At 51.7% G+C, this 24758-nt stretch overlaps 1 protein-coding gene across 6 annotated transcripts; it reads left to right on the top strand.

Annotated features, from left to right (window-relative positions):
* The first annotated feature begins 1292 nt into the window (after positions 1-1292).
* SGK2 (serum/glucocorticoid regulated kinase 2) lies at positions 1293-23802 on the top strand. 6 transcript variants are annotated; one of them, XM_026503529.4, is made up of 13 exons: positions 1293-1795; positions 9458-9517; positions 9895-9944; positions 10466-10523; positions 10728-10811; positions 11695-11826; positions 13013-13125; positions 13413-13449; positions 14456-14542; positions 16682-16777; positions 17640-17795; positions 19760-19849; positions 23009-23802. In XM_026503529.4, exons 1-13 carry the CDS (start codon positions 1769-1771, stop codon positions 23171-23173), a joined length of 1155 nt encoding a protein of 384 aa, XP_026359314.1. In that variant the 5' UTR covers positions 1293-1768; the 3' UTR covers positions 23174-23802. The 6 variants fall into 6 exon arrangements, with proteins under 6 accessions (XP_026359314.1, XP_026359315.1, XP_048078112.1 ...); XM_026503530.4 differs by having other exon boundaries at positions 1348-1795; positions 11698-11826; XM_026503531.4 differs by lacking the exon at positions 1293-1795 and adding an exon at positions 2373-2548.
* The last annotated feature ends 956 nt before the right edge of the window (positions 23803-24758 follow it).

Raw genomic sequence — 24758 nt, 5'->3', positions numbered from 1 at the left:
TCCACAGTAGAAAGGAATCCACCTGATAATGTTTAAAACCAAAAGGAATAACAGGATAATCAGACAAATGGATGTAAATACCAAAGGAAGCAGCTTTTAAAACGTTGAGAAATGGAAAAGAAACTGATCTTTTTCATTATCTACGTTCTAGTCCTACTTGATTTTTTAAATTTTTGTACATTCATCCATTTCTAAAAAAAAAAATTCCCAAGAAACCTGGGGGCCCGTCTCTGGCCTATGTGTGAACTCCATTGGCCCAGAGGTCCTGCGTCCAGCTCGTGCAGGTGATAGATTTTTCCCTACAGATCCTACGCCCCTTATTCCCTCTGCCTGTGGATGAACCTAAAGGTGTGAGAGGGAGGGTGTGTGCAGGTGGGGGAAGTGGTGGGAGTGTGGGCAGGGGACCCGACAAAGCACAGAAAAGTGGGCTGAATGTCAAGGTGGAGGGAATATTCATGGAGGTGGGTGCACCTTGGTTCAGGCTCCAGCTCCCCTTCTCATCCCTGAGAATGTGTCTTTGGCCTTCACACCCAGACAAGAGTCCAGCCAGCCAGTGGAGAGGAGGGAGAGGAAGGCACTGGGAGGGAGGGGGGCAGGGGAGGGGGCAGGAGGAGGAGGCCAGGGAGGAGGGGGCCTCACCACAGCAGCCGCCTCGCTGTTTTCCGCAGCAGCATCGTGGAGGGGAAGGGCAAGTTTAAGCACCGCTGATAGCCCTGTCAGCCGGTACCACTTTTTACAGTAACTTGGTAGATAGGTCAAAATTAACCCAGCACTCCCCCCTGCAGGAGTTTATCAGACAGAAGCAGGAGGGCAAGGCCACAGGAAATTAGCCCCACGAGGTTCTCTGCGGCCTTGTTAGAATTATTGTGAAATTGGTAGCAGCCTAAACGTCCAAAAGCAAAGGAACAGTAAAGAGGGAACAGGGACAGGGACATTAATTCCACATTATACAACGTGATGCAGATGTTTAAAAAAAAAAAAAGCTGAGTCTCTCTGTGTTGATATGGAAACACGCGTGTGAGAAAAAGTGAGTTGCCGAAAAATATGTGTAGTGTGGCCCATTTTTCTGGAAAAATCGAATGAGGTATGTAGTTTAGGTTGTAGACAAAGGTCTGGAAGGATGGTCCGCGTTTAGTTCACAGCAGTTACTTCGGGAAATGAGACTGAAGACGGGTTAGAGGAGAAGCGTTCCCTTCTTACTCCACATTCTCCTGCGCGGGGCACTTCTTCAGGACGGTTTAGGCAGCACCGTCACGGGAGAGTTTAAAAACCGGCTCTGGGAACGCAGGGGCGGAGGAGCCTGGTGGAGCTGCAGCCGGACAGCTCGGGACAGCTCGGGAAAGGGGCAGGACCCAGGGCTCGGCTGTGTGCACTGCGGCCAGCCGCGGCGCCTCTCCGGGCAGAGGCCCAGTGTTGGCCCGTGTGTGTGTGTGTGTGTGTGTGTGTGTGTGTGTGTGTGTGTGTGTGTGTTGGTGGAGGTGGGGAGTAGGGCATGCAGGCTTCTCCCGGGCACCCTGGAACGTTTAAGAAGATGCTGACATCCTCTTGAAAAGGCAGTGGAGGAGGCAGCGGGACAGTCAGACTGGGTAGCGGGCCGGGCCCTGCCCCTGCCCTCAGGTGGAACCCAGTCTGGGCAGCTTCGGATCTACCGGGAGAAAGCCTTCCTTGGGGCGAGCTGTGCAGCTCTGAGCCCCGGTTCCTGAGCCCCAGGTCCCTGAAGGGCAGAGCGGAGCACGGGGCTCAGCTCAGCCGTGGTTGTCCTCCCAGGATGGTTCCCGGGCTGGTGCCCGAGCAGGTGAGCTCTGGTCGGCAGGCTCTGGCTCGGCACGGCGGGGGTGGGGGGGTGGGGGGGGGGTGTCCGGCAACAAAGCTGGCTCGGGACAGCGTGAGCTGCCCATCCCCGGAAGGGGGTCCAGGGAAGGGCTAATCTCAGAGGCTGGTGGTCCCCCTCAAGGAAGGGCTGGAGGGCGGAGCTGTGCGAGACCAGCCCTTTCAGTGGTCAGCCCTCCAGGCACTAAGGGAAAGGGGATGTGATTCAGCTGGTGGAATCAGGGAAGGCCATGCGGGAGGTCAGCATGGGGAGGACCTGGGGGGGCCAGGGTGGGAGGCATTTCAGAGAATGGAAATGGGACAGGGGTGGAAGGGACCTCAGAGACCCTCCCGGTGAGGGTCAGGACACACGCCACCCTGACCAATCCACACAAGGCTGGGGGAGCTGGAGTCATCCGCCCAAGGTCACATAACCTGAATTGTGCGTAGCTCTTTTAAAGTTCAGAGGGTCCCCAGGGCAGGGCTGTCTAGAAGCCATTGGGTATGGCCGGGCGTCGTGATTCAGATTCAGGGTTAATTAGTAACCAGAAAGCCCTGTCGTCAGCTCCCAGCTACTTTGGGAGCCAAGCGAGTGGGTGACAGGTCGCTCCTGACTGGAAAGGTTGTCTGGCACGTCAGGGCTGCATTTCGGGTCAGAGGGACCATGCAGAGAGACAGGAAGGCAGAGCTGTGCCCCGGGCTGCTCCCCAGGACCTGAGCTGGGACCTAGTGTTTTCAGGTGAGAGGCTGAGGCGTGAGCAGGACCCGCTCCTGCCAGCCTGTTGGGCTGCCAAGCTGACAAACGGGTTGCCTGGCTGGCTTCGTTTCTGGCTACCAATTTCCTCCTTTCCTTCCTAGCACCCTCTTTCCTAGTTCCCTTCCTTCCTTTTTCCTTCCTAACTGTTCCTGCCTTCCTCCCTTCCTCCCTAATTCCATTCCTTTCTAACTTCTCTCCCCTCCTTTCCCTTCTTCCCTCTCAGCTACCTCTCTGCCTCCTGGGCCACCTAATCTCCTTTCCTCCTAACTAATCCAGTCACACCCTCGCTTCCTTCCCACGATTTCATTCCTTTTTTTCTACTTTCCTAACTTCTTCCTGCAATTCCAGGCCACAGCCTTTGGAGTCAGACTGTCTGGGTTCAAATCCCAGTTACAGCGTTTACTAGCTCAGTGTCTTGATCAAGCCACTTCACCTATCTGTGCCTCAGTTTCCTCCTCCTTAAAACAGGGATACTGGTGGTTTCTAACCCCTGGCGCTGTGGGAACAAAATAAAACCAAGCTGGCACTTGGTTGCACTGTCATTGGTATGTCATTGGTATGCACAGGCAGGCAGGCATGTAAATGAATAAATTACAGTAGGGTGAAGACAGGTGTTACAGCAGCAGTGGGCACAGAGAAGGGGACAAGAGTTTATGGGATCAGGGGGCGGGGGTGTTCTGGCAAGGCTTCTGGGGAAGGCAAATGAGGACAGATGCAAAGGGCCGAGCAGACCAGAATGGTCAGGACAGTGCTCCAAGGAGAGGGAACTGCATGAGCCTCCCCCCCCCCCGCCCTTGCAATCCGCAGGCCTCGGGAGGTGTGAGCAGGTCCGTGTCCTGATGGGGAAGAGGCATGCACGTCTAGGCTGGGGCAGTTGAGAGGAGGGACAGGCTTGAGGGCTCATGGAGGGACTTGGACCACACCCTGGAAGTTCACAGGGGTCTCTGCAGGTCTGAATAGTCAGGAGGAGGTATTGATGCCCAGCCTCTGGCCAGAAAATCAGAAGACAGTGGTTCAGGTGAGAAAGAAGCCATAGGAGCTGTGAGCTGTTCAACTGTGGGAGTCCCAGTCAAGGCGATGGGAGTGTGGTGGTGGGCAATGCGTCCGTCAAAGTTCTCCTCAGGCCTTAGTACCTAAGTATTACGTGAACAGCAACACCTCGAGACATTTTACACAAAGGTACAAAGATAAAAACGAGCCTAGCCCGCTGTCCCCTTGGGTTGTAACCATCCATCCTTTTTTTGGTGGTTATGCACAAATGTAGGCTTGCATGCGTGTCTCTATTTTCTTATAATAATGGTCTCCCTGGTACGCCTACCATTTTGAAATGCCCTTTTTTTGCTTGATACCGTATCACACGTATATTCCCGTTCCGATTTACAGATCTATTGTTTTTCAATGGGGTAATTTTCCATTTTATATATGTACTATCATTGATCTTATCAACTCATTCCTGATTCATTAGTCAAATATGTACTGAGCACCGATCGTATTCCAGGGCCTTATCTAGGTGCTGGGGATTAACAGTGAACAAGAAAAGTCTTTGCCCTCATGCAGCCAATGCTGTAGTTCAAGAAAGAAAATAAGAGTTGATGATAAGGTGTCGGAGTGGTGTGTGTCATGAAGTAAGACACAAAGCAGAAAAAGTGGGATAGGGAGCGGGCGGGAGCGGGTCTGGACAGTGACCAGCCATCCTGCTTTGGCCCAGGACTGTTCTAGCTTCAGCCCTGAGAGTCTCACATCCCCAGAAACCCTTGGTCCCAGAGGAACCAGGAAAATCAGCCACTCATAACCCAGAAAAGGCCTCTCTGAGAGGTGACTTTTGAGCAGAGACCTCTGTGATGTTCCTGGAAGCCAGCCATGCAGAAGTCTGGGGGAAGAGCATGCTAGGCAGAGGGGAAAGGAGGTGCCAAGGACAGGAGGCCAGAGGGCACTCAGTGTGTTTGACTGACAGCAAGAAAGCCAGAGAGGCTGGAGTGTAGCAAGAGGGAGAGCATGGAGACCAAGGTAGAGACAGCGACAGGGGCCAGGTCACACGGAATCTCGTAGGGTAGACTTTGGATTTTAATCCGAGGTGTGATGGGAAGCACCTGTAGCTTCTGAGCAGCCAGCTCACGTGATCCGACTTCCAGTTTAAAAGTGGCCCTCTGGCTTTGGGTGGAGAAACATTGTAGAGGGTAAAGCTAAAAATCGGGAGACAGTAGGGAAGCCATTGCGGTAATCCAGGCAAGAGGTGACAGTGGCTCAGGCAGGGACATTGCAGCGGTGCTGGTGGATTCAAGCACCTCTCTGGGCTCAAGGGAGAGTCTCATGGGATTTCACAGTGGACTGGAGGTGGGTGAAGGTGCCATGTTTCTAGATGGAATTCCAAGTTTTGCTGGCTTGAATTTTTGAGCAGGTGGTAGGTGAAAGGCTGAGGGAGGAGCAGGCTGGGGCGGAGCGGAAGGAATGGGAGTCAGGACTTTTGTTTTGGACACGTTACAAGTGAGGTGCTTCCAGGCACCCAACTAGTGCCAAGGGCACAGTTCGACGCATAAACCCAGGTTTAGTGCAGGAGAGAGTTTGGGAGCAAGTGTGCCGAGAGGTCTGAGAACTGAACCCTGGGACAGGCCACTGTTTAGTGGCAAAAGAGGAGGCAGCTCTAGCAGAAAGAGGTGGAGAAAGAGCAGTTGGTGAGATGGGAGCTCGGGAAGCCAAGTGGGAAGACCAGGGTGCATGGACTCCAGACAAGCCAGGTGAGCCGGGGCAAGGAACTCATCACTGGCTCTGGAACGTGGGTGCATGGACCCAGGATCTTGGTGGAGGGCTGGGCTTAAAGCCTCTTTGGAATGGGCTTGAGAGAGAAAAGGAAAAGGAGTGGAAACTGAGTCCAGACAACTCTTTCAAGGAGTTTAACTGAAAGGGGGGGGCCAAAGAAAGGGAACTGTACCTGGAGAGGGGTATCAAGGCAAGAGAGGGAGCGTCACAGCCGGGGGGTACTCCAAGCGGGGCATTTCAGCTCTGATGACTGTCACGATTAGTCTCCTGTTCTAAACTGTGCTGCTGAATAAAAGCCCCATCAGGGTCTTGTTATTGAACTGAAATGTCCTTGTTTTGTGGGTGTTTTGTCAACATGACGTCCTGCCCATCTGTGTATTGGTTCAACATTTCTATTTTGTTGAAAGATAGAAGGCTCTGATATTGTTCACTCGCGTTTGCTTTGCTGGCACCCCTCAGTCCCCTGCTCTTCAGAGCCCAGAGAAAACCCCCGAGTTCCCCGGGCTCAAGTCCCTCCCCGGCCAACCTTCTTAGCCCTGGCCCTATAGATCCCTCCACTGTGGTGAATCGCAGAGGCCTAAGTGTGGCATATGGTAGCCACACAGAAAGTTCCAGAAAGGCAGGGGCTGTATCGGACCCTGTCAACTCTTTCATTGCCTCAGAACACCCCTCATGAGCTCCTGGGGAGAGGAAGGGACACTATGAGTCCCCATGATTATTGCACCACGCAGTCAGGCCTTCATGAGCCAGGGCCCTGGAGCAGCCAGCAAGGAAGGGCCCAAAGGGTCATGTGCTCAGCAGTCAAAGACCAAGGCTGGCTGGACTGGGCCAGACACCTGTGCCTGAAACACCTGCAGATTCTTGGAAGGCAAAGTGCTCTCAGCTGCCATGGATGAGGTCTCTGGAACTGTATGATGGTCTGCCTGCACCAAGCCTTGGTGGTAGGCCCCAGGGAGCATGTCTTCTTATAGACGAGCCCCCTACACACACACACACACACACACACACACACTTACTGATATACACCAAGATGAACAGACACACAACAAACTATATCTACGCAGGTGGTTACACATGTATTAATAGACCCCTAGACTCGTCTGCAGACACATATGTAGATTCCCACACACAGACTCACACTGACACACACCCGTGTAATGCATTAACATATATAAAGATACACACTGACACACTGACTACACAGAAGCCCATCTCTTTTTTTTTAATAATAATTTTTTATTATGTTATGTTAGTCACTATACAGTTCATCCCTAGTTTTGGATGTAATGTTCCATGATTCATTATTTGCATATAACACCCAGTGCTCCATGCAATACGTGCCCTCCTTACTACCCATCACCAGCCTATCCCAATCCCCCACCCACTCCCCTCTGAAGCCCTCAGTTTGAGTCCACAGTCTCTCATGGTTCATTCCCCCTTCTGTTTACCCCCCCTTCATTCTTCCCTTTCTTCTCCTACCGATCTTCCTAGTTCTTATGTTCCATAAATGAGTGAAACCATAGATAATTGTCTTTCTCTGCTTGACTTATTTCACTTAGCATAATCTCCTCCAGTCCCGTCCATGTTGCTGCAAATGTTGTGTAATCATTCTTTCTGACGGCTGAGTAATACTCTGTTGTATATATGGACCACATCTTCTTAATCCAGTCATCTGTTGAAGGGCATCTCTGCTCCTCCCACAATTTAGCTATTGTGGACAATGCTGCTTTGAACACTGGGGTGCATATGGCCCTTCTTTTCACTACGTCTGTATTTTTGGGGTAAATACCCAGTAGTGCAATGGCTGGATCATAGGGTAGCTCAATTTTTAACTTTTTTTTTTAAAGATTTTTATTTATTTATTTGACAGAGAGAGAGACAGCCAGGGAGAGAGGGAACACAAGCAGGGGGAGTGGGAGAGGAAGAAGCAGGCTCCCAGCAGAGGAGCCTGATGTGGGGCTCGATCCTAGAACGCTGGGATCACGCCTTGAGCCGAAGGCAGACGCTTAACGACTGCGCCACCCAGACGCCCCCAATTTTTAACTTTTTAAGGGACCTCCACACTGTTTTCCAAAGTGGCTGTACCAACTTGCATTCCCACCAACAATGTAGGAGGGATCCCCTTTCTCCACATCCTCTCCAACATTTGTTGTTCCCTGCCTTGTCAATTTTTGCCATTCTAACTGGCGTAAGGTGGTATCTCAATGTGGTTTTGATTTGACTTTCCCTGATGGCTAATGATTTTGAACATTTTTTCATGTGTCTGTTAGCCATTTGTATGTCTTCATTGGAAAAGTGTTCATATCTTCTGCACATTTTTTTATTTGATTATTTGTTTCCCGTGTATTGATTTTGAGAAGTTCTTTGTAGATCTTGGATACTAATCTTTTATCTGTAGTGTCATCTGCAAATATCCAGAAGCCCATCTCTACACACAATGAGAACACAGTTACAGAGGCATAGACACACTGGACACACTGACAGAATTCAATACACAGTCACACTGGTACGCACAAGCAGAACACATCAGTCATCTACACATAGGCTCACACACACACAAAAGCCTCGACACGCGGGGACACACTGATACACCAGACACACAAGCACATCTGTGCACAAGACACCTGTACACACACACACACACACAGGCATGCACACGCACACACACACACATGCAGCCTGAGCCCCACAATCGCACACACTCCAACAAGCCCCAAGCGTCAACAGGGCATTCCTGCAGCTATTGCCCACCCCCTTCCACCCACCCCCCAGGGGGAGGCGATGTCCCCGAGGGAACAGAGGTCTCTGGTCCCATCTTAAGCTCTGCTGGATCCCACGTGACATCAACAGCCCCCTTGCTGCTGCTGCGGCTGCTGGGAGCTCTGAGCTGGGTGCTGGGGCCGGGCCAGCGCCAGGCACAGACACTTCGGCCCTTGTTGGGAGAACAGAGAGAGGCTCTCTTGTCCACGGCCTATCCTCCGGCTCCAACTGCTGGTTCTTTCAGTGGCCTCTCCTCAGGCTGCGCAGGTATGTGGGGCCGGAGAGGCCAGGGCCTGGCAAAAGGGCCTATGGGGCCAGCCCAGGAGAGGGTGTGGCAGCGTTGGGCCCCCCCCCCCCCCCGGGGGAGCACGGACCATGGGGCACTGGCTGAAGCCAGGCTACACTCCTACCCAGGCAGTTCTGCAACTCGTTCTCCCGGGGCCCCACAGGTCTGGGCCTTTTGGAGCAGCCTGGGCTAAGGGGTTCCCTCCTTTTCCCTGGGGTCACTTTGTCAGCACCCAAGAATGCCGTGGGGGTGGTTGCTCTAGGATCCTCCCTTGTAAAGATGGGTGGTTTTTACCCAGAGAGGCTAGGCTGTAGCGTAGGCCCCCAGCAGGTCCTGGGATGTACAGTACCTGCAGCCCCTGTGAGCAACTGGGTTCTTAGGTGGGATCTCAGTTCTTAGCCTTGGCCTCCCAAGCAGGGGCGTGCCGTGGGCATCCTGGAGCCAGGGCCTGGACACGCCAGCCTCCCTCACCCTGCAGGCCAGGAGCAGGAAAGACACTGTGCTCCTCACTGCACAGACCAGCTAGTCACACTCTTCACTGTTTGATCTCAAACAGACACTAGTCAGGCTTGGGTCATCTCTTCATGGCTCTGGCCCCAGGCGCCCAGGGCAGCTGCCATTCTGGGGGCATTAAGTAGATGTCCATGTGGCAGGGAGATAATAGTCAACACAACACAGATCCCAGCTCAGGGCTGTCCATAGGAATTCAGGCTTGCCTATGCCTGTCTGGGAGCCTGGGGAGCCCAGCCTTCCAGCCCCGGCCATCCTGGACTTCCGGAGCTGCCTGGCTCACAGGGATCTTGGCGTACTGGCAGTCCCCAACCCTTGAAAAGATTCAGCCTGGGAGGCATACCCCTGGCCATTCTCCCTGGCTCTCTCTTGAGATGTTTGATTAGAGAGGCTGGGTCCAGGGTACATCAGTTCTTGTCCCTTGCAGGGGTCACTGGCCTCGGGTAGGAGATGCTCAGACTGGCAGATACATGGGGTTGGGGAGGGGTGGAGAGTGCGGCAGTGCCTAAAGCCTTAGACAGGTGATCCTCCTTCCCCAACAACAGCTCTCTCATGCCTGGTCCCTCTTGTGTCCCCAGAGCCCATCTGATCACTGCTATAGAATGGACTCTAGCCCAGCCGGGACCCCGAGTCCTCAGGTGAGCGGGTCTTGGTTCCCCTACCCACCACCAGGGGGCTCACTTCCTCCGCCAGGGGAAATCGGTGGAAGCTCAGGCCAGCCTGGTGGGCCCACCTAGAGCAGGACTAGGTCACTGAGCCCACGGAAGTGGGCTGTTTGCAGGGTAAACAGGGCACAGAGTTGGGCAAGAGCTTCAAGAAAAAAATGAGGTGTTAGGAGAAGCAGATGAGGTGGTGGGTGGTTGGGTGGGTTGGTAGACCGGTGGAAAGAAGGAAGGAGGAAGCAGGCAGGCTAGTAGAGAAGGGAGCGGGGCCTAGGCAAGGGGAAAGCAGGGAGCCGAGGATCCTAAGACACAGTCACTGCTGATCTCACTAACTTTTCTGTAAATGTCTTTAGCCCTCAAGGGCCAATGGGAACATCAACCTGGGACCTTCAGCCAACCCAAAGTGAGTTCTGGTCCCTCAAGCAACTTTCCTCTCTGGCTTTCCTCATACCTGACTGCCCTCTCCTTGGGAATCTGATCCAAGTTCTCTGGTCTACTGTCAAGACCCTCTGCCCCCTGGGACCCAGAACCGTCCCCCAGCTTTATCTCCCACTAATTCCCCAGCCTTTGCCCATGCTGAGTCGCATGCCTGAAATGCCCCCCTAAGTCTGCGTTGTTAGCAATTCCCTACTTTTCAGGCCCTTCTCAGGTTTGGAGGCCAAATTTCTTGCCTTCAGTTGCGTCTGGTTTTCTTCCCAACTTGCCTGTTGGTTACTCGACTATGGATCCCCAGGGGCAGGAGCCAGTCCTCCAAGCCCACTTGGCTGGGAGAACATGGCATGTTTCAGTGGTGAGGAGCCTTGGCTCTTGGAAAGCTCCCTCTATTCCCCAGCTTCTAAGTTAAAGAGAAGCCTGGATTTGACCTCAGGAGCCAGGTTTCCCAAGTTCACAAATGCTGACCTGTGTTCTTCCCCCTCCCCCCAGTGCCCGGCCCACTGACTTTGACTTCCTGAAAGTCATTGGCAAAGGGAGCTATGGGAAGGTGAGTGACACAGTGAGTTGGGAGGCGTGGGTCTTCCCTTCCCCGGCCTCCTCCACTCTCTGCCTGTGGCTTGTGTGTGCAAAGCGGGAGCTCGCAAACCTGCAGAATCACAGACTCGGGGCCAGAGCTAGGGGCTGATGGGGAAATCCGAAGCTCAGAGGAGTCGTCCCCCCCGCGGGGCCTTGCGTTTGTGCTTCTGCACAGGTCCTGCTGGCCAAGCACAAGTCTGACGGGACGTTCTACGCAGTGAAAGTGCTGCAGAAGAAGTCCATCTTAAAGAAGAAAGAGGTACCAGAGCTTGTGCTCAGGCATTTCCCCTCCTGCTTCTCGACCCCAGCCTCAGGTGGTTTCCCAGATGGGTCCCAGCTCTGAAGGACCCCTGGGCCTGGGCGCAGCTCTGGGTCATAGCAGACGGAGGGCCGAGGGTGCTGACGGTGCTTCTCAAGGAAGCCAGGCCAACAGGCTCACCCACAGGGCCGTCGGGAGGACCCCGGCCCAGGCCTCCGTGCTCCCCTGGGAAATTCAGGGCTCCATGGCCGACAAGCCCCCTGCCCTGTCTAGCTGCCAGCCTCTCTGGATGTGTGGTGTTGGAGCCACTTTCTACTCTCCAAAGGCCCCTCAAGCCACAGCCACGCTGGAGTTCTAGTTCTTCAGCTGACTTGAGTCTCTTTAACTCCACCCCCCCTGAGGGGGATAGAGCAGACCCCGAGAGAGGATTGACTTCTCAATCAGAGGACTCAGGCTAGGGAATTAAAGTTAACAAGGACATCCTGAGGGCAGATAGGGGCGGTCTTTAGGAAGGGGGTGGCCTGGCAGCGGGCCTCTAATGTAGGGCATCCAGGCAGGAAAAAGAGCGTGAACAAAAGCATGAATGTGGCTCCCTGTATGCAGTAATCACGTATGCTTTCCTTATTGCCCGGGGCGGAGGGGGACAGGGGTTTCTGACCCGGGGGCTGCAGCCGCACCTACGTGGCTCGGGATGAGGCTGACCATTCAGAATCTTGGCTACTAGGCAAGGAGCCTGGCTCTGACGGCACTAAGGAGCCACGGTGGGTATTTGAGCAGGGGCATGAGAAGGTCCTGGGCAGGGCAACCCCCATGAGTGAGTCTGTGCCAGGGTACAAGGGGCTGCGGTGGGCTATGACATGGGCCCCTGCCTATGACTCCACAGCAGAACCACATCATGGCGGAGCGCAGCGTGCTTCTGAAGAACGTGCAGCACCCCTTCCTTGTGGGCCTGCGCTACTCCTTCCAGACGCCCGAGAAGCTCTACTTCGTGCTCGACTATGTCAACGGGGGAGAGGTGGGTGGACCCCTAGGGAGGCTTCCCTGGGCCGGACTCTTACAGGCCCAGTGTGTACCAGATTCTGGACTGATCTCACCTCATCCTCACAACAGACCCATTTTGTAGCTGAAAAACTGAGGCTCAGGAGGTAACTCCCTTGCTCAAGGCCCCCCAGCCCGCCCCTGACAGAGCCAGGATTTGAAGGCAAGTCTGTTTGGGTCCCAGCCGTAGCATTTCTTGACTTGCCCCATGCAAGGCTGCCCAGACTCACTGGAGTGCACCTGGGCAAGGTCAGTGTTCGTGGAGCTCTGGGGTGAACATCCCAATGTCCCCTTTTTATACCACAGGCCACTAGGTGGGGGTGACTGGTCCCTGTGGTAAACAGAGACCCGAGGCCACGTGTGACCCAGAAGCACAGTGGGGATAAGCTGGGCTCCGTCCTGGACTTCACTGTGTCTCTCTGGGCAGGTGACCCCAGATCGAACCCAGTGATCTCATGACTTTTGGCCTGACACCAAGAGGGGAGTGTTTGCTCTGGATCCCTAAGTCCCCTGGTAGAGATAAAGGCCTTTCCAAGGCCAACAAAATAGATGAAAGCAGTTGGCCCAGGGGCAGACCTAGGCTGGGCTCAGTTGGACAGCTATGAGCATCTTACTGTCTAGGGGGGAGGAAAAGTGCATCTTTGAGCGACCCGGGCTCGAGTGGCAGCTCTGGCAGTGATGAGCTACATGGCCTTGGGCAAGCCGCCTGACCCCTCCCAGTTTCCTGCTAGGTGAAACTGGCATCATATTTGATGCCTTAAGGGTAGTCATGGGTATTAAATGAGATAAGAGACCTGAAAGGGTCTGGCTTTGAGCCTGGAACCCAGTGGCTGCTCAATTCATGCAGATTAAGCTCTCCTGCTGACACTTTGGACACCCGACTGCTCTCTAGGGTGGGGGCCGGCATGCCCCCCCCTTTTATTAAGTAGGCATAGAGTCCAACGTGGGACTTGAACTCACGACTCTGAGATCAAGGCCTAAGCTGAGATCAAGAGTCAGATGCTTAACCGACTGGGACCCCCAGACACCCCGAGCAAGTCTTTTCCGTCGGAGTACCTTGCAGCTCAGAGAGCAGGTGACTCGGCCTGTCGCCCCACACTCTGCGCTCTAGGAGCTGGAGCCCCCCACCCAGAGACCGTCTCACACATCTCCTCCCCTTCCAGCTCTTCTTCCACCTGCAGCGGGAACGCCGCTTCCTGGAGCCCCGGGCCCGGTTCTATGCTGCCGAGGTGGCCAGCGCCATTGGCTACCTGCACTCCCTCAATGTCATTTACAGGTGAGGCCCACCTGTGGCTCCGAGCCAGGCCTGGCCCTTCTGCCACAAATGCCAGGGGTTCTGTGGCCCCCGAGGTCCTGGTGAACGTGGCCCTCTGTGTGAGGAGGATGGCCAAGCAGTGGGAGTAGACTAGGAGCTTCCTTTCTGGGATCAAGTGCCCGTTCTCCTTGGGCTCTCCCTCCACATCTCCGTGAGCCTCCAGGAATAGTCCTCCTGCCAGGACCCGGGTTCCCGGCTCTCCTCACTAAGTAAGACATCACAGTGCTCTTTTCTCTTGTTTTCTGCAGGGACCTGAAACCAGAGAACATTCTCTTGGACTGCCAGGTTGGTGTGTGTGTGTGTTTGTGTGTGTGCGTGTGCATGTGCGTGTGCATAGCTGCACATATGTGCTGTGTGTTTAGGAGTGTGTGTGCAAGCATTGTACCTGTGTCCATATGGATAGGGATGCATCCGAGTATGTGTGCACATGTATGTGCATGTGTGTGTGTACGAGGTCTGCGGGGGCAGGAGTGGAGCCAGGTGGAGGCTCTTGGACTTTGTAGTCTCTCCATGTCTCAGACTAGGTCCCCTGGAAAGAGCTGGAGTGTTGAGTGCAGATGGTTATTGGGAATGCTCTTTAGAGATCCAGTTTTAAGGGGATGAGGAGGCAAGATTGGGCGGAGGAGGAAGCCCACCTGCATTGCGGTTGCAAATGAGGAGGCCTTGGCTGATCTTACAGGGGTGGGGAGGGCCCAAGCTGGGGCAACTCTTTAGAACCGTTCCAAGTTGAGGCAAGGAGGCTGGGCTTTTGTGCCCCTGCATCGACCAGTCATTGAGTGTCGATTGGTCCTTGGGAGGGGCATAACTTTGGGTGAGCGCTATGTGCCAGAAGTTGGGGAGGGGGGATGGGCATGACTGCTTCTAAAGGGGGGATCTGAGCAGAGCCCCACAGTATCCACTCACCCCACGATCTCCACCAGCCGCCCACCTGCCAGCTGCCACAAGATATGGTTCCTTTCTCAACCGCCAGCCCTCTGTCAAGGGAGCTGCCATCATCAGTCCCCTCCAGCAAGGACATTCATGGAGCTGCCATGTTGTAGGGCATGGGTCTAAGTCTGTGATAAGCTGGGGGGAGCAGACAGTGCAACGCTATCCCCCCACCTTGCCCCTTGTACTGCTCCTGGCACCCAGTCTAGGAGCTGTGGGTCTCTAAGTGGAACCTAGAGCCTGTGCCAGAGGCGTAAGACCCCACAGCTACTATCCTGGGGTGAAGCACCTGGGCTTTGGGGTTAGGCCTGGCCATACCTTTAGCTTAGGTCACCCTCCAGCCCCCGCCCACCCTCCTCTGCAGGGACACGTGGTGCTGACGGATTTTGGCCTCTGCAAGGAAGGTGTAGAGCCTGAGGAGACCACATCCACATTCTGTGGCACCCCTGAGGTAAGCCAAACCTGGTAGGAGAGGTCAGAGGCCAGGTCATGAGTGGTTGAGCTTCAACTCCTGCTTAGAGCCAACAGGCTACACCGGGGGCAGGGAGGCTCCCTCCTGTCACCCAAGCCCTTGCGCTGACCTGGCTGTGCACTCTGCCTCGGTTTTCCCTTCTGTGTAATGGGGGCATATATATATATATATAGACTGCATTGCTGGTGAAGCTGTGCAGCAATGCGGTCTATAGTAGGAGAAAGTGCCATGCAAACCATACGCTCAATGTAAAGTCTCCCAGCAGCCACATTTAAAAAGTAAAAAGAAACAGGTGGAATGCATTTTAATAATATATTTTAATTAAGCCAATAGATACAAAATATTGTCATTACAACATACAATCAATATAAAATTGTTGAGATAGTTTATTCTTTTCTTCTAAGTCTTTGAAATCCAGAGTGGATTTTACACTTACGGTCCACCTCAACTGAGCTCAATCTCATTGCAAGCGTTCGGTAGCCACGTGCGACAGGTGGCTGCCATACTGGACAGCCTGCCCTACAGGGTGAAGTCCACGTGCTACAGGAGGGCTTGGCCTGACAGTTAAGATCAGGGCTTGCAAGTGTAAAACGCTAGTCCACTCCCCTCTTCCAACCGCCAAGAGCCTGGCGGGGCTAAAATCTGTGGGTCTCAGCAGTAATTCCTACGTGTCTGTGTCCTGCCAAGGCCTCCCCGTAGCCTTGCAGTGAAAATCTTTCCTTGGACTCCCACCAGTGTTGACCCTTGGACCTTGGACCCAAAGGGGCTCCCAGTTGACAGGTATCTGGGTGGGGGCTGGGAGGCAGAGGCTGCAGGCCTGGGAAGCTCCTCCTGATCTGGCATGGGAGAGGACTTTAGCTGCTCTGTTCTCTGTATGCCAGAAAATCTGGATCTCCGATCTCAGCTGGGCCTGCTCCATTTGGTTTTGGGGTGGCTGATGGACTGGTGATCTCTCTGAGCAGGAGCCGTTGTCTGTGTTTGCAAATGGCAGGTGTCCGCTGGACAGACTGGTGTCCCAAAGCCTGACAACCCAGCCATCCCTTCCTTGGACAATGCCAGCGGCTAGGAGCAGGGCATAGGACACACTGGATTGTGTAGGAGACGTGGGGCCCCAGCACGTCATCTCTTCCATAACTCAGCCACTGCTGTGATGCCAGGAAGCACAGACAAGAGTACCCATGGTTGCTTCCATTGTTCAAGGCCTACACACATATCATATTACACCTAGATTAGCAGATAGCCTTAAAACAGCCCCCAGGGAGGGATCCTACAACCCCATTTTATGGAGGAAGAAATCAAGGTTCTGGGAGGTTAAATGAGCCCTACATAGGGCTCATGTCTGGGTAACTACCCGCCCTCCCCCAGACTCACAGTCTCTCAAAATGGCTTTGTCAGCTGCTGAGACCTCTTTCCTTAGTGGCAGAGATGCCAGGCTAAGGGGTCACCAAGCCCTTGGGTTTGACAGAAAGCACAGTTCTGCCTCAGGTCCTCTTCTTGTTGGAAGGCACAGCTCTGCAGCATGCATCTATCTGTCAATATGAACTCAAGTGTCGCCTCCTCTTTCCTGATTCCTATCCATCTCTCTGTCACTGAGGTTTCCAGTACAAGGATGGGCCACATTTACTTACACTTCACCATTAGTCTCCCCAGTGCACTGTGAGTACTCACAGGGCTTTCCTATTCCCAGGACACCAACTGGATGCTTTTGTGCAAATTAGATAAAGGCACCCCCTTGGGCACATTAATTAGAAAAAGTTACTCTATGAAACATTAATAAAGTTCCAGATATAGCCCTATACTAGGGTTGTGGCTTGGTGAGTTGATCGCAGCCGGGCTTACATCTCCCTGTATCCTTTTGGCTGCTACTTTTGTACGGCATGTCATTTATATAACTGTACAAGGCAGTCCTGCCTGATCTCCCCTCTGTCCCCAGCATGTTGGCAAAGGGTCACGCACAGAGTAGGCCTTTGGCAAATGGATGCTGATTGAACATACGCACGGCCAAGTGAATATCATAGCAGGGTCAACCCCTGGTGAAATGTTCTTCCAAGTGCCCTGTTTACAACTGGGGAGACTGAGGCCGAGTGCCTTTCAGAGAAGTGTATTTCTCCTCAACAGTACTTGGCTCCAGAAGTGCTTCGTAAAGAGCCCTATGATCGGGCAGTGGACTGGTGGTGCTTGGGGGCAGTTCTCTACGAGATGCTGCAAGGCCTGGTGAGTGGGGCGTAGCCATCTGCAAGGGACATGCGGCTCTGGGAAGACGTGGGGTGGATCTCTCCCTGTGTGGCCTCCTCAGGCTTTTCAAGGAACCGAATGAGCCATCTCTCTAGTCCAAGCGCAAAAAGAGGATGTGAGGATTATGTATGTTTTTTCCATAACGTTAGTTCAGCACTTTACACCCCACCATCTCATACGTTACTCCTTTGACACCTAGAAACAGACTTTTGAGGCTGCCACTGTAGGAGATGGATTTGTTCTTATTTACTGAGAGGGAAACTGAGGCCCAGAAAGGTCTTGGTGCCGGTGGCTTGTGGAGGCTCCCCCCAGCTTACGTGCTGCTCTGGGGTGGCTTCGCCGACAGAGCGTGGGGGATATGAAAGAATGGGCTCCGTGGAGTCAGGAAAAGGAAGAGCCAGCGGAGGAGGTGTGATGAAGAGCCTCAGGAAAGAGGAGGCTCTGGGCATGGATGGGGGCCTGGGTCTGTTCCTGGCCATGCGACTTCATCTCTCTGAGCCTTGTCTTAACCAACAAATGACTGCCCGTTTCCAAAGACGGCTGTGACGCTGGGCTGGAAGGATGAATGTTCACTTCGCAAAGTGCAGAGTTGGTGCCCAAGCTGGGTAAAGAGAGCTGGATAGGGGATGCTCCTGGGAGGTCTCCCCTCAGCCTTCCCAGCAGCCCTCTCCCCTGTGCCAGAAGCCGAGCTCTGTGTCTCTCTCCAGACTGCGACATGAGCCATTGCACAAGACACGGTCTGGCGGAATCCTTCCATTACCTGGCTTTGCTCCAAGTCTCCCTGAGACCTTTCCCCCCTTTAGCATGGATGAGCCTCCAGCTTCTCTCTCTCTCTCATCAGCCACCATTCTACAGCCAAGACATGTCCCAGATGTATGAGAACATTCTGTATCAGCCACTACGGATCCCCGGGGGCCAGACCGTGGCTGCCTGTGACCTCCTGCAAGGCCTTCTCCACAAGGACCAGAGGCAGCGGCTGGGCTCCAAATCAGACTTTGTAAGTGAACTGCCAGTGGAACACTGGTCCCTGACGGGGGGCTCAGCTACCTGCAGAAGCAGCTTAGAAGTACAGTGGTGTGCGTCTGGCTGCCCTCTAAAACCAGGCCTTGCAAACTCCTTCATTTGGAAATTCACAGCTGCTACTGCTTGATTACTTCCTTCAGTCCAGTTCTTTTATTCAGCCAATGTTTACTGAGCACCTACTATGTGCCAGGCATTGAGCTAGGTTCTAGCAATTCAATGGGCTGGGTCTCTGCCCTTACTAAGTTGACTGGGGAAGGGCAGACAATAAACAAACTTTATGGTATATAATTATTGCAGAGTGTGACAGGTACCAGGAAATGAATGAACAACAAGCCAAGACAGACAATAATGGGAGGGAGTGAATTTACACTGGCATGGTAAGGGAGGTCCACTCTGAGGAGGTGACAACACAGGGCACAGCATGTGCAAAAGTCCTGTGGCAGGACCAAGAAGAGTGGTCCACTTTGGCGGATTTTGAGTGGGGCTATGGCAAGACCCAGTTTCAGTTTTAAGAAATTCCTCTGGTTTCTGTGCAGAGAGAGGACTGGACTTGGTTTTTGCCAGTGCCAGGCTGGACATTCGGGTTATAGAGATGAGTAATTCGCTATCGATTCCTATAATGAGTTCGTGATTTTCTTTTTTATTAAAGTAGCCCTTGGAAAATAATCTTACAGTCTCTAGTCAACAAAAGATAATTTGAATTTATGAAAGGAAGATCATACAGCTTTTCTCCCTGGAAGTTTGCTTTCTCTTCTAGCAGAGTGGTTGCGATGCACGGACTATGAGACAGACTACCTGGGTTCTGATCCCTCCTCCACCTTCCTAGTCCTTCCTGGTTGCAGAACCTTGGGAAAATTGCATAACTTCTCTCTGTAAGCTTCAGTTTCCCCATCTGCAATAATAACACCTAGCTCACAGCTGCTATAAAGATCACATGAATTAATATATGCAAAGCGCTTAGGCCAGTGCTAAGTGTTGGTACCCACAGCCCCACATGCTGGATACTGTGAAGTGTAACAACATTTAGGGCATTTGCCTACCCATCCTGGGCAGCTTAAAGAAGGGAACTTTCATGAAGACTGGTCCCCTTCGTCCAAGTGGAAATTTTCATCGTAAAAAATATGTATGATTTTTCAAATAAGGTATATATTCCAATAGATAAAAATTCAAAGGATATTAAGGGAAGTCCTTCTAGTCCCCCAGTTCCTTAATTTAAAGGCAACCAGTGTTATGTATTTCTTGGGCATTCAAGATATTTTGGATCTGACTTTTGAACAATCACACAGGGCATGGGGTGGGGAGCTGTTCTGATGTAGGGAGCTGGAGAATCATTCCTTGCAAAACACAGATAGAGAGGATCCTGCTGGGATAGGAGGAACTTGATGCTGACATTGGCTTACATTAGGAAATAAGTAGTGAATCAGGCCCAGGGCTGAGTCTTAAATTCTGAGTCTCCAGGAACCTGCAGCTTTTCTTGGGGCTTTATTTCCTTCACTTTCTTTACTGAGCTATGTGGTCTATTTCTCTGGTTTGCATTCTAGAAGAATTAAGATGCACTGAGGCAGCTGGGTGGAGTGGCAGGATCCCCTGGGGACCCCAGAGGCGGGTTCTGCAATCTTGTTCATTGACATACCACCACAGCGTCCTGTGGTGCTGGCATAGAGTAGGTGCTCAGTAAATAGTTGAGGAATAAATGAATGCTGTGGGGGAGAAGGGTTTGGGATCTAGATGATGGAGAAGGGAAGAGGCCTGGCTGCACAACAGCCCTTTGTCCCAGGAAAACAGCTGGTAGTACAAGTTACTTTCCCAATAAACGTTTTAGGGCTTGACAGCCATTTGCCAGTAGAGTTGGAGCTCCCGCGCATGGGGGGTGGAGGGTGAGGGTGGGGAGGAGTGCTGTGGGGAGGGCTACTTGTGATCAGCACCTTCTTCCTGCAGCTTGAGATAAAGAACCATGTATTCTTCAGCCCCATAAACTGGGATGACTTGTACCACAAGAGGCTGACTCCACCCTTCAACCCAAATGTGGTAAGAGGTCACTGTGTTCCAGATTCTGGATTTCTGGGGCTGGTGGGAGCTTGGAGGGGATCTGGGCCAACTCTCTTTCTAGAGGTGGGAAAACCAAGGGCCCAAGGCCACACAGTAAGGTAGAGGCAAAACGGGGTCTAGACTCTAGAAGTCTGGACTGCCAGTCCAGCTCTGTGTATGAGCCACGCTGCCCCTCCCTTCATTCTCAGCACCAATAACGTTCATTGCAGGGCCCTTTACACTGTTTAAAGCACTCTCTGGGGGTTCCTCGCTGGCTCAGTCAGTGGAGCATGCAACTCTTGATCTCAGAGTTGTAGGTTTGAGTCCCATGTTGGGTGTAGAGATTACTTAAAAATAAAGTCTTAAAAAAATAAGTAAATAGGGGCACCTGGGTGGCTCAGTCAGTTGGGTGTCTGCCTTTGGCCCAGGTCGTGATCCCAGGGTCCTGGAATCAAGCCCCGCATCGGGCTCCCTGCTGAGCGGGAAGCCTGCTTCTCCCTCTCCCTCTGCCTGCAGCTCCCCCTGCTTGTGCTCTCTCACTCTCTCTGTCAAATAAATAAAATATTAAAAAAAATAAAAATATAAGTAAATAAACTCCTCTGTCACATAGCACACCCAGATGGAACCAAGCCCTGTAAAAATATCTTTTTCTGTGTTTAGCTTTTTTTCTCCTCATAATAAAAACGACATGTATTCATTATAGAAAGTGTGTAAAACAGAGTTTAAAGCAGCAGGGAGGAAAAGCTGATTATCTCACTGCCAGAGAAACTGCCACTGCCATGTTCCCTCCCGTCTTTTTCTATGTGTTTTACATAGGTCATACTTTCTACATAGGGTGTCTTCTCCCCTACCTTTCTTTTCTTGCTAGAAACAATGTCATTATTTCCCCAAAATCATATAAAACTTTAGAAGTATCATTTTAAATGGCTACATAATATTTCAGCCCTCTGTTGGTGACATCATTTATTAACCATGCTCCAAATGGTGAACTTTAGGTCATTATCATTCTTTCTTTATTGTAAAAGTACCAACGAACACCTTTAAGTGTGTATCTTTGCCCAGAGTTCTGATTATTTCCTTAAGATGGATTCCAGGTGCAGAATTACCAGATCAAAGAATGTGAACATTTTTAGGGGTTTTTTCTTTTTTTTTTTTTTTAATTTTAAGTAATTTGTACACGCAGCGTGGGTCTCGAACTCAAGACCCAGAGGTCAAGAGTCGCACGTTCCCCTGACTGAGCCTGCCAGGCATCCCCTAGGCTCTTGATTCCTATTGCCTTAACTGTGTGGCGGGGAGTAAAATCGACTTCCTGCCAGCAGGGTCTGCTGGGGAATTCTTGTCTTCCTCTGTCTGCAATGTGTGCAGTTGTTACCGTTTTCAGCTTTGCAATTTTGTTAACTAAAACATGGCATCTCATATTGTTTTAATTTCCTTTATAGTGAAGGTGGTTAGCATTTAATTACTGGTGTTATTAGCACTAAGATTAATGAGCGGTGGTAGTATTCATGAAAGGAGCCCCATCTGAAGCAGACGTTGGAGGCTCGCAGCCACCTGCAGCGTCCAGCACTGTCAAGCTGCTTCCCTCCATGTAGTTTGCACACCCCCACACTGCCAATATTTGCTATTTTACACCTTGCCTTTCATGAATTACCTGTGCATGAATGTCTCTTTGAGCAGTCTTGACAACAGTTGTCAGGTAGGACACACTCAGTCCGGGTAGCTGAAAAGTTTCTTTATCTGGGGGTGTAACAAAGACTCTGAGGGTAATATTGAATGTACACCCTGGAGAGAGAATAATATAAAAAATACTAGACAGGGAGGTAACAGAATGCAATGAGTGGACTTTAAGACATGCCGGGGGTGGATTCCTGGTTCAGTCAGCTACCCCTGTGAGACCGGGCGTAAGTATCTTTAGCAACGATATCATTTGTAAAAAACAGAAAAGATCTGTCTTGTCTAGGACCACACAGCTATCAAGAGCCAGGGCCAGAATCTATACTCTGGTCTTGGAACTCTGGTCCCTGAGCTGGAACCACTGTGCCCTGTGACCTTTGTGAGAAGCTGGAAACCATGGTCTATTTGGTTCTATAGTCTAAGGCTTGCATACTCAAGCAGATATGCGGACCCTTCCATTGGCTCACCTGCTCACTTCAGGAAGCCCAGGTGGCCTAGTGTTCTCCAGAGACTGTGCCTTCTTCATAAAGAGGCTGATTCATTGAGCTCATGCTACCTAGGAAGCCACCCCCCAAACTAGTGGCTTGAAACAATTTTGTATTTCACTCCAATAATATGGGTTTGTTGGGTGACTTTTTTTGGCCCGTGCCAGGCCAGCTGGTCTCTGCTGGGCTCTCTCATGTCAGTCGTCTAGAACTGGTTCACTCAAATGCCTGGCAGTTGGCCAACAGCTGGGGCAACTGGATTCTCCTTCTGAGGCCTCTCCTACTCCCAACGGGCTTGCCTGGGCTTGTTCACATGGTGGCCTAGGGTTCCAAGTGCAGCAGGAGAGAACAACTCCCAATGTGTGTTTTTCAAGCCTTGGCTTGCTTCACATCTGGTCACGTCCCATTGTCCCAAACAAGTCACATGGCTAGCCCATGTTAAAGGTGTGGAGAGCCAGACTCCACCTCTGGACGGCAAATGGAGGATTCGTGACCATTAAATCTGACACACAGGTCTTCCTCCAAAACGGCGAAAGCAGCCAGTCACTCTCTACCATATTGCCTTATTTTCTCTTCTTCACACGGCCTATCAACGCCCCAGATTGTCTGTTTGTCTATTTATGTACATGCTCAGAATCGGTCCTCCTACCCTCTGCATAATAGAGGCTCCATGAAATCAGGGGCCCACTCCATTTTATTCTCTTGTATTTCCAGTGCCATGAACAGTGCCTGCTAGGCATTCAGTAAGTGTACGTTGACTTGACTTGTCTGAGCACTGGTGTGGAGCAGGCCGGGTGCCAGGAGGTTAGAGGAATTGATATGTGGTTAGTGGGCCACGTGCAATAAAACGACTAATGTAAACCCGTGCATAAGTGACAGCTAAAGGTGGGTGTCCCTGAGGCCCTCGGAAGGGAGGCCTAACATCCCTCTCAGGGCTTGTGAGTTCCTTTGGCAGCTTGGACCCCCATGTTCCTATCTCACTGTTGGTTTGTATTCACAGGCAGGACCTGCTGACTTGAAACACTTTGACCCAGAGTTCACCCAGGAAGCTGTTTCCAAGTCCATTGGCTGCACTCCCGACGCTGTGGCCAGCAGTTCTGGGGCGTCGAGTGCATTCCTGGGATTTTCCTATGCGCCAGAGGATGAGGCCATCTTGGACTACTAGAAGAGAAGTGCTTGTATGACCCCTGAAGACAGCTGGTATCCCTCAGGAATTACCTTCCTTACCTTCTGCTGCTAGTAACAGAGACTCAACGTAACAATGGCTTAAATAAGGTTACATATATTTTTCCAGCACATAAAAGAAGAATGTTGTTAGGTGTCCAAGGCTGGTTGGACAGGTCTTCAGATATTCAGAGGTGTTCTGTATTTCTGCTCTGCCATCCGGGGCAGCTGGTTTCCAATATTAGGATTGCTGCATTGCCACAAAGTGGTTACTGGAGCTCTAGTCACTGTTTCTGTGTCCTGGGCAAGGAAAAAGGGAGGAGGAGGGAAGAGCAAAATAGTGCCTTTACAGGGCTTCCCCAGAAGCCCCCACCAACGGCCTCGGCTCATTAACCATCCACCCCTACCTGTAATGGAGGCTGGGGTATGTGGGTTATGAGCTGGGCATAGTACTACCCCTAAAAACATAGGCTCTAATACCAAGGGAGAAGGGGGAAACGTGGGGTAGGCAAACAGCATCTCTCTGCGGAAGGACCTCTTGGTATTTGGATTTTTCTCTCCATGTGTAAAATGACAGAGATGTAATAAGCCTGTAGGCTATCACCCAACATGCTCTTATTTTTCTCTGTTGATGGTATCTTTCTTTGTGGTGGATGGTATTGGACATTTGTTATTGGGTTTGCCTGCCTGACATCTGAATCCTTTCCTACGTCTAGGGAATCTCCTAGCTCAAGAGCCTTGATGAAGGGCAGTAATTACCTCTACTTCTGGTAGCTGAAAATGCTCGATATTGACTTTCGCAGCCTCCCCTACTATGAGGGCCAGGCATGTGGCCCAGGGATGCACCTGTGCCAGATTTTGACTCAAGGGACTAGAAGCTTTCGTGTGGCAACTGTGGTAACGGTACCCACAAAACCGAGTAGGATGGATCATGTTGCCTTATTTCAGTAGCAAAGGGGTCTTTTTTTTCACAAACCTGTGGTTCGCCAGCTACTTCAGGTTGGGCTTATCGGCTTTTTGGCGTATGGACAAAGAGAAAACTTTAACATCAGTGTGTGCTGGCGATTTTATTGCCTTTTCCTCCTAACCCCACTCCCTCTCTTCCTTGTGTGTGTGTGTGTGTGTGTGTGTGCGTGCTCAGGTCCTTGCCCCAGGAATAACGGGGGATGATGCTGGAAGACCATGGAAAACACACCAATGACACTAACACTGACCTACTGGAGATCCAAGCTGGGTCAGGAAGTTACTGTTACCTCATGACATGTGCTGAGAACTTTGAAAGAAACTCTGATTTGGTTTCCATCATAACAGCAACTGTTAATTGACAAATGTGGAACATGATGGAGAGGCCCACATTCCCCAACTTCCCAAAGCAAAAAGCCAGAGTGTAATTGTCAGTAACATGATAGTACTGTGAAAAGTACACAACCTGCTATGGGTTGTGAAACACATAATGCTTCCAAGTGGTCTAAGACTATAGAGTCACAAAATTTTCAGCAGGATAGAAAATAAAAATGAAGAAGAATATGATGTTGAACTGATCCTGCTTCGTCTGGGTTTACTGAGCACGTTCTGATCTTTACATG

This window comes from Ursus arctos, unplaced genomic scaffold, assembly GCF_023065955.2.
Source record: "Ursus arctos isolate Adak ecotype North America unplaced genomic scaffold, UrsArc2.0 scaffold_16, whole genome shotgun sequence".
Classification (NCBI taxonomy): domain Eukaryota; kingdom Metazoa; phylum Chordata; class Mammalia; order Carnivora; family Ursidae; genus Ursus; species Ursus arctos.
Note: the sequence above shows the minus strand (reverse complement) of the source record. Positions and strands in the feature narration are given on the sequence as shown.

Coding starts and splice junctions, on each gene's coding strand:
- SGK2 (XM_026503529.4), top strand. CDS start 1,769: ATGGTTCCCGGGCTGGTGCCCGAGCAG. Junction 10,524..10,727: donor GCAAAGGGAGCTATGGGAAG/GTGAGTGACACA, acceptor GCTTCTGCACAG/GTCCTGCTGGCCAAGCACAA. Junction 10,812..11,694: donor CCATCTTAAAGAAGAAAGAG/GTACCAGAGCTT, acceptor ATGACTCCACAG/CAGAACCACATCATGGCGGA.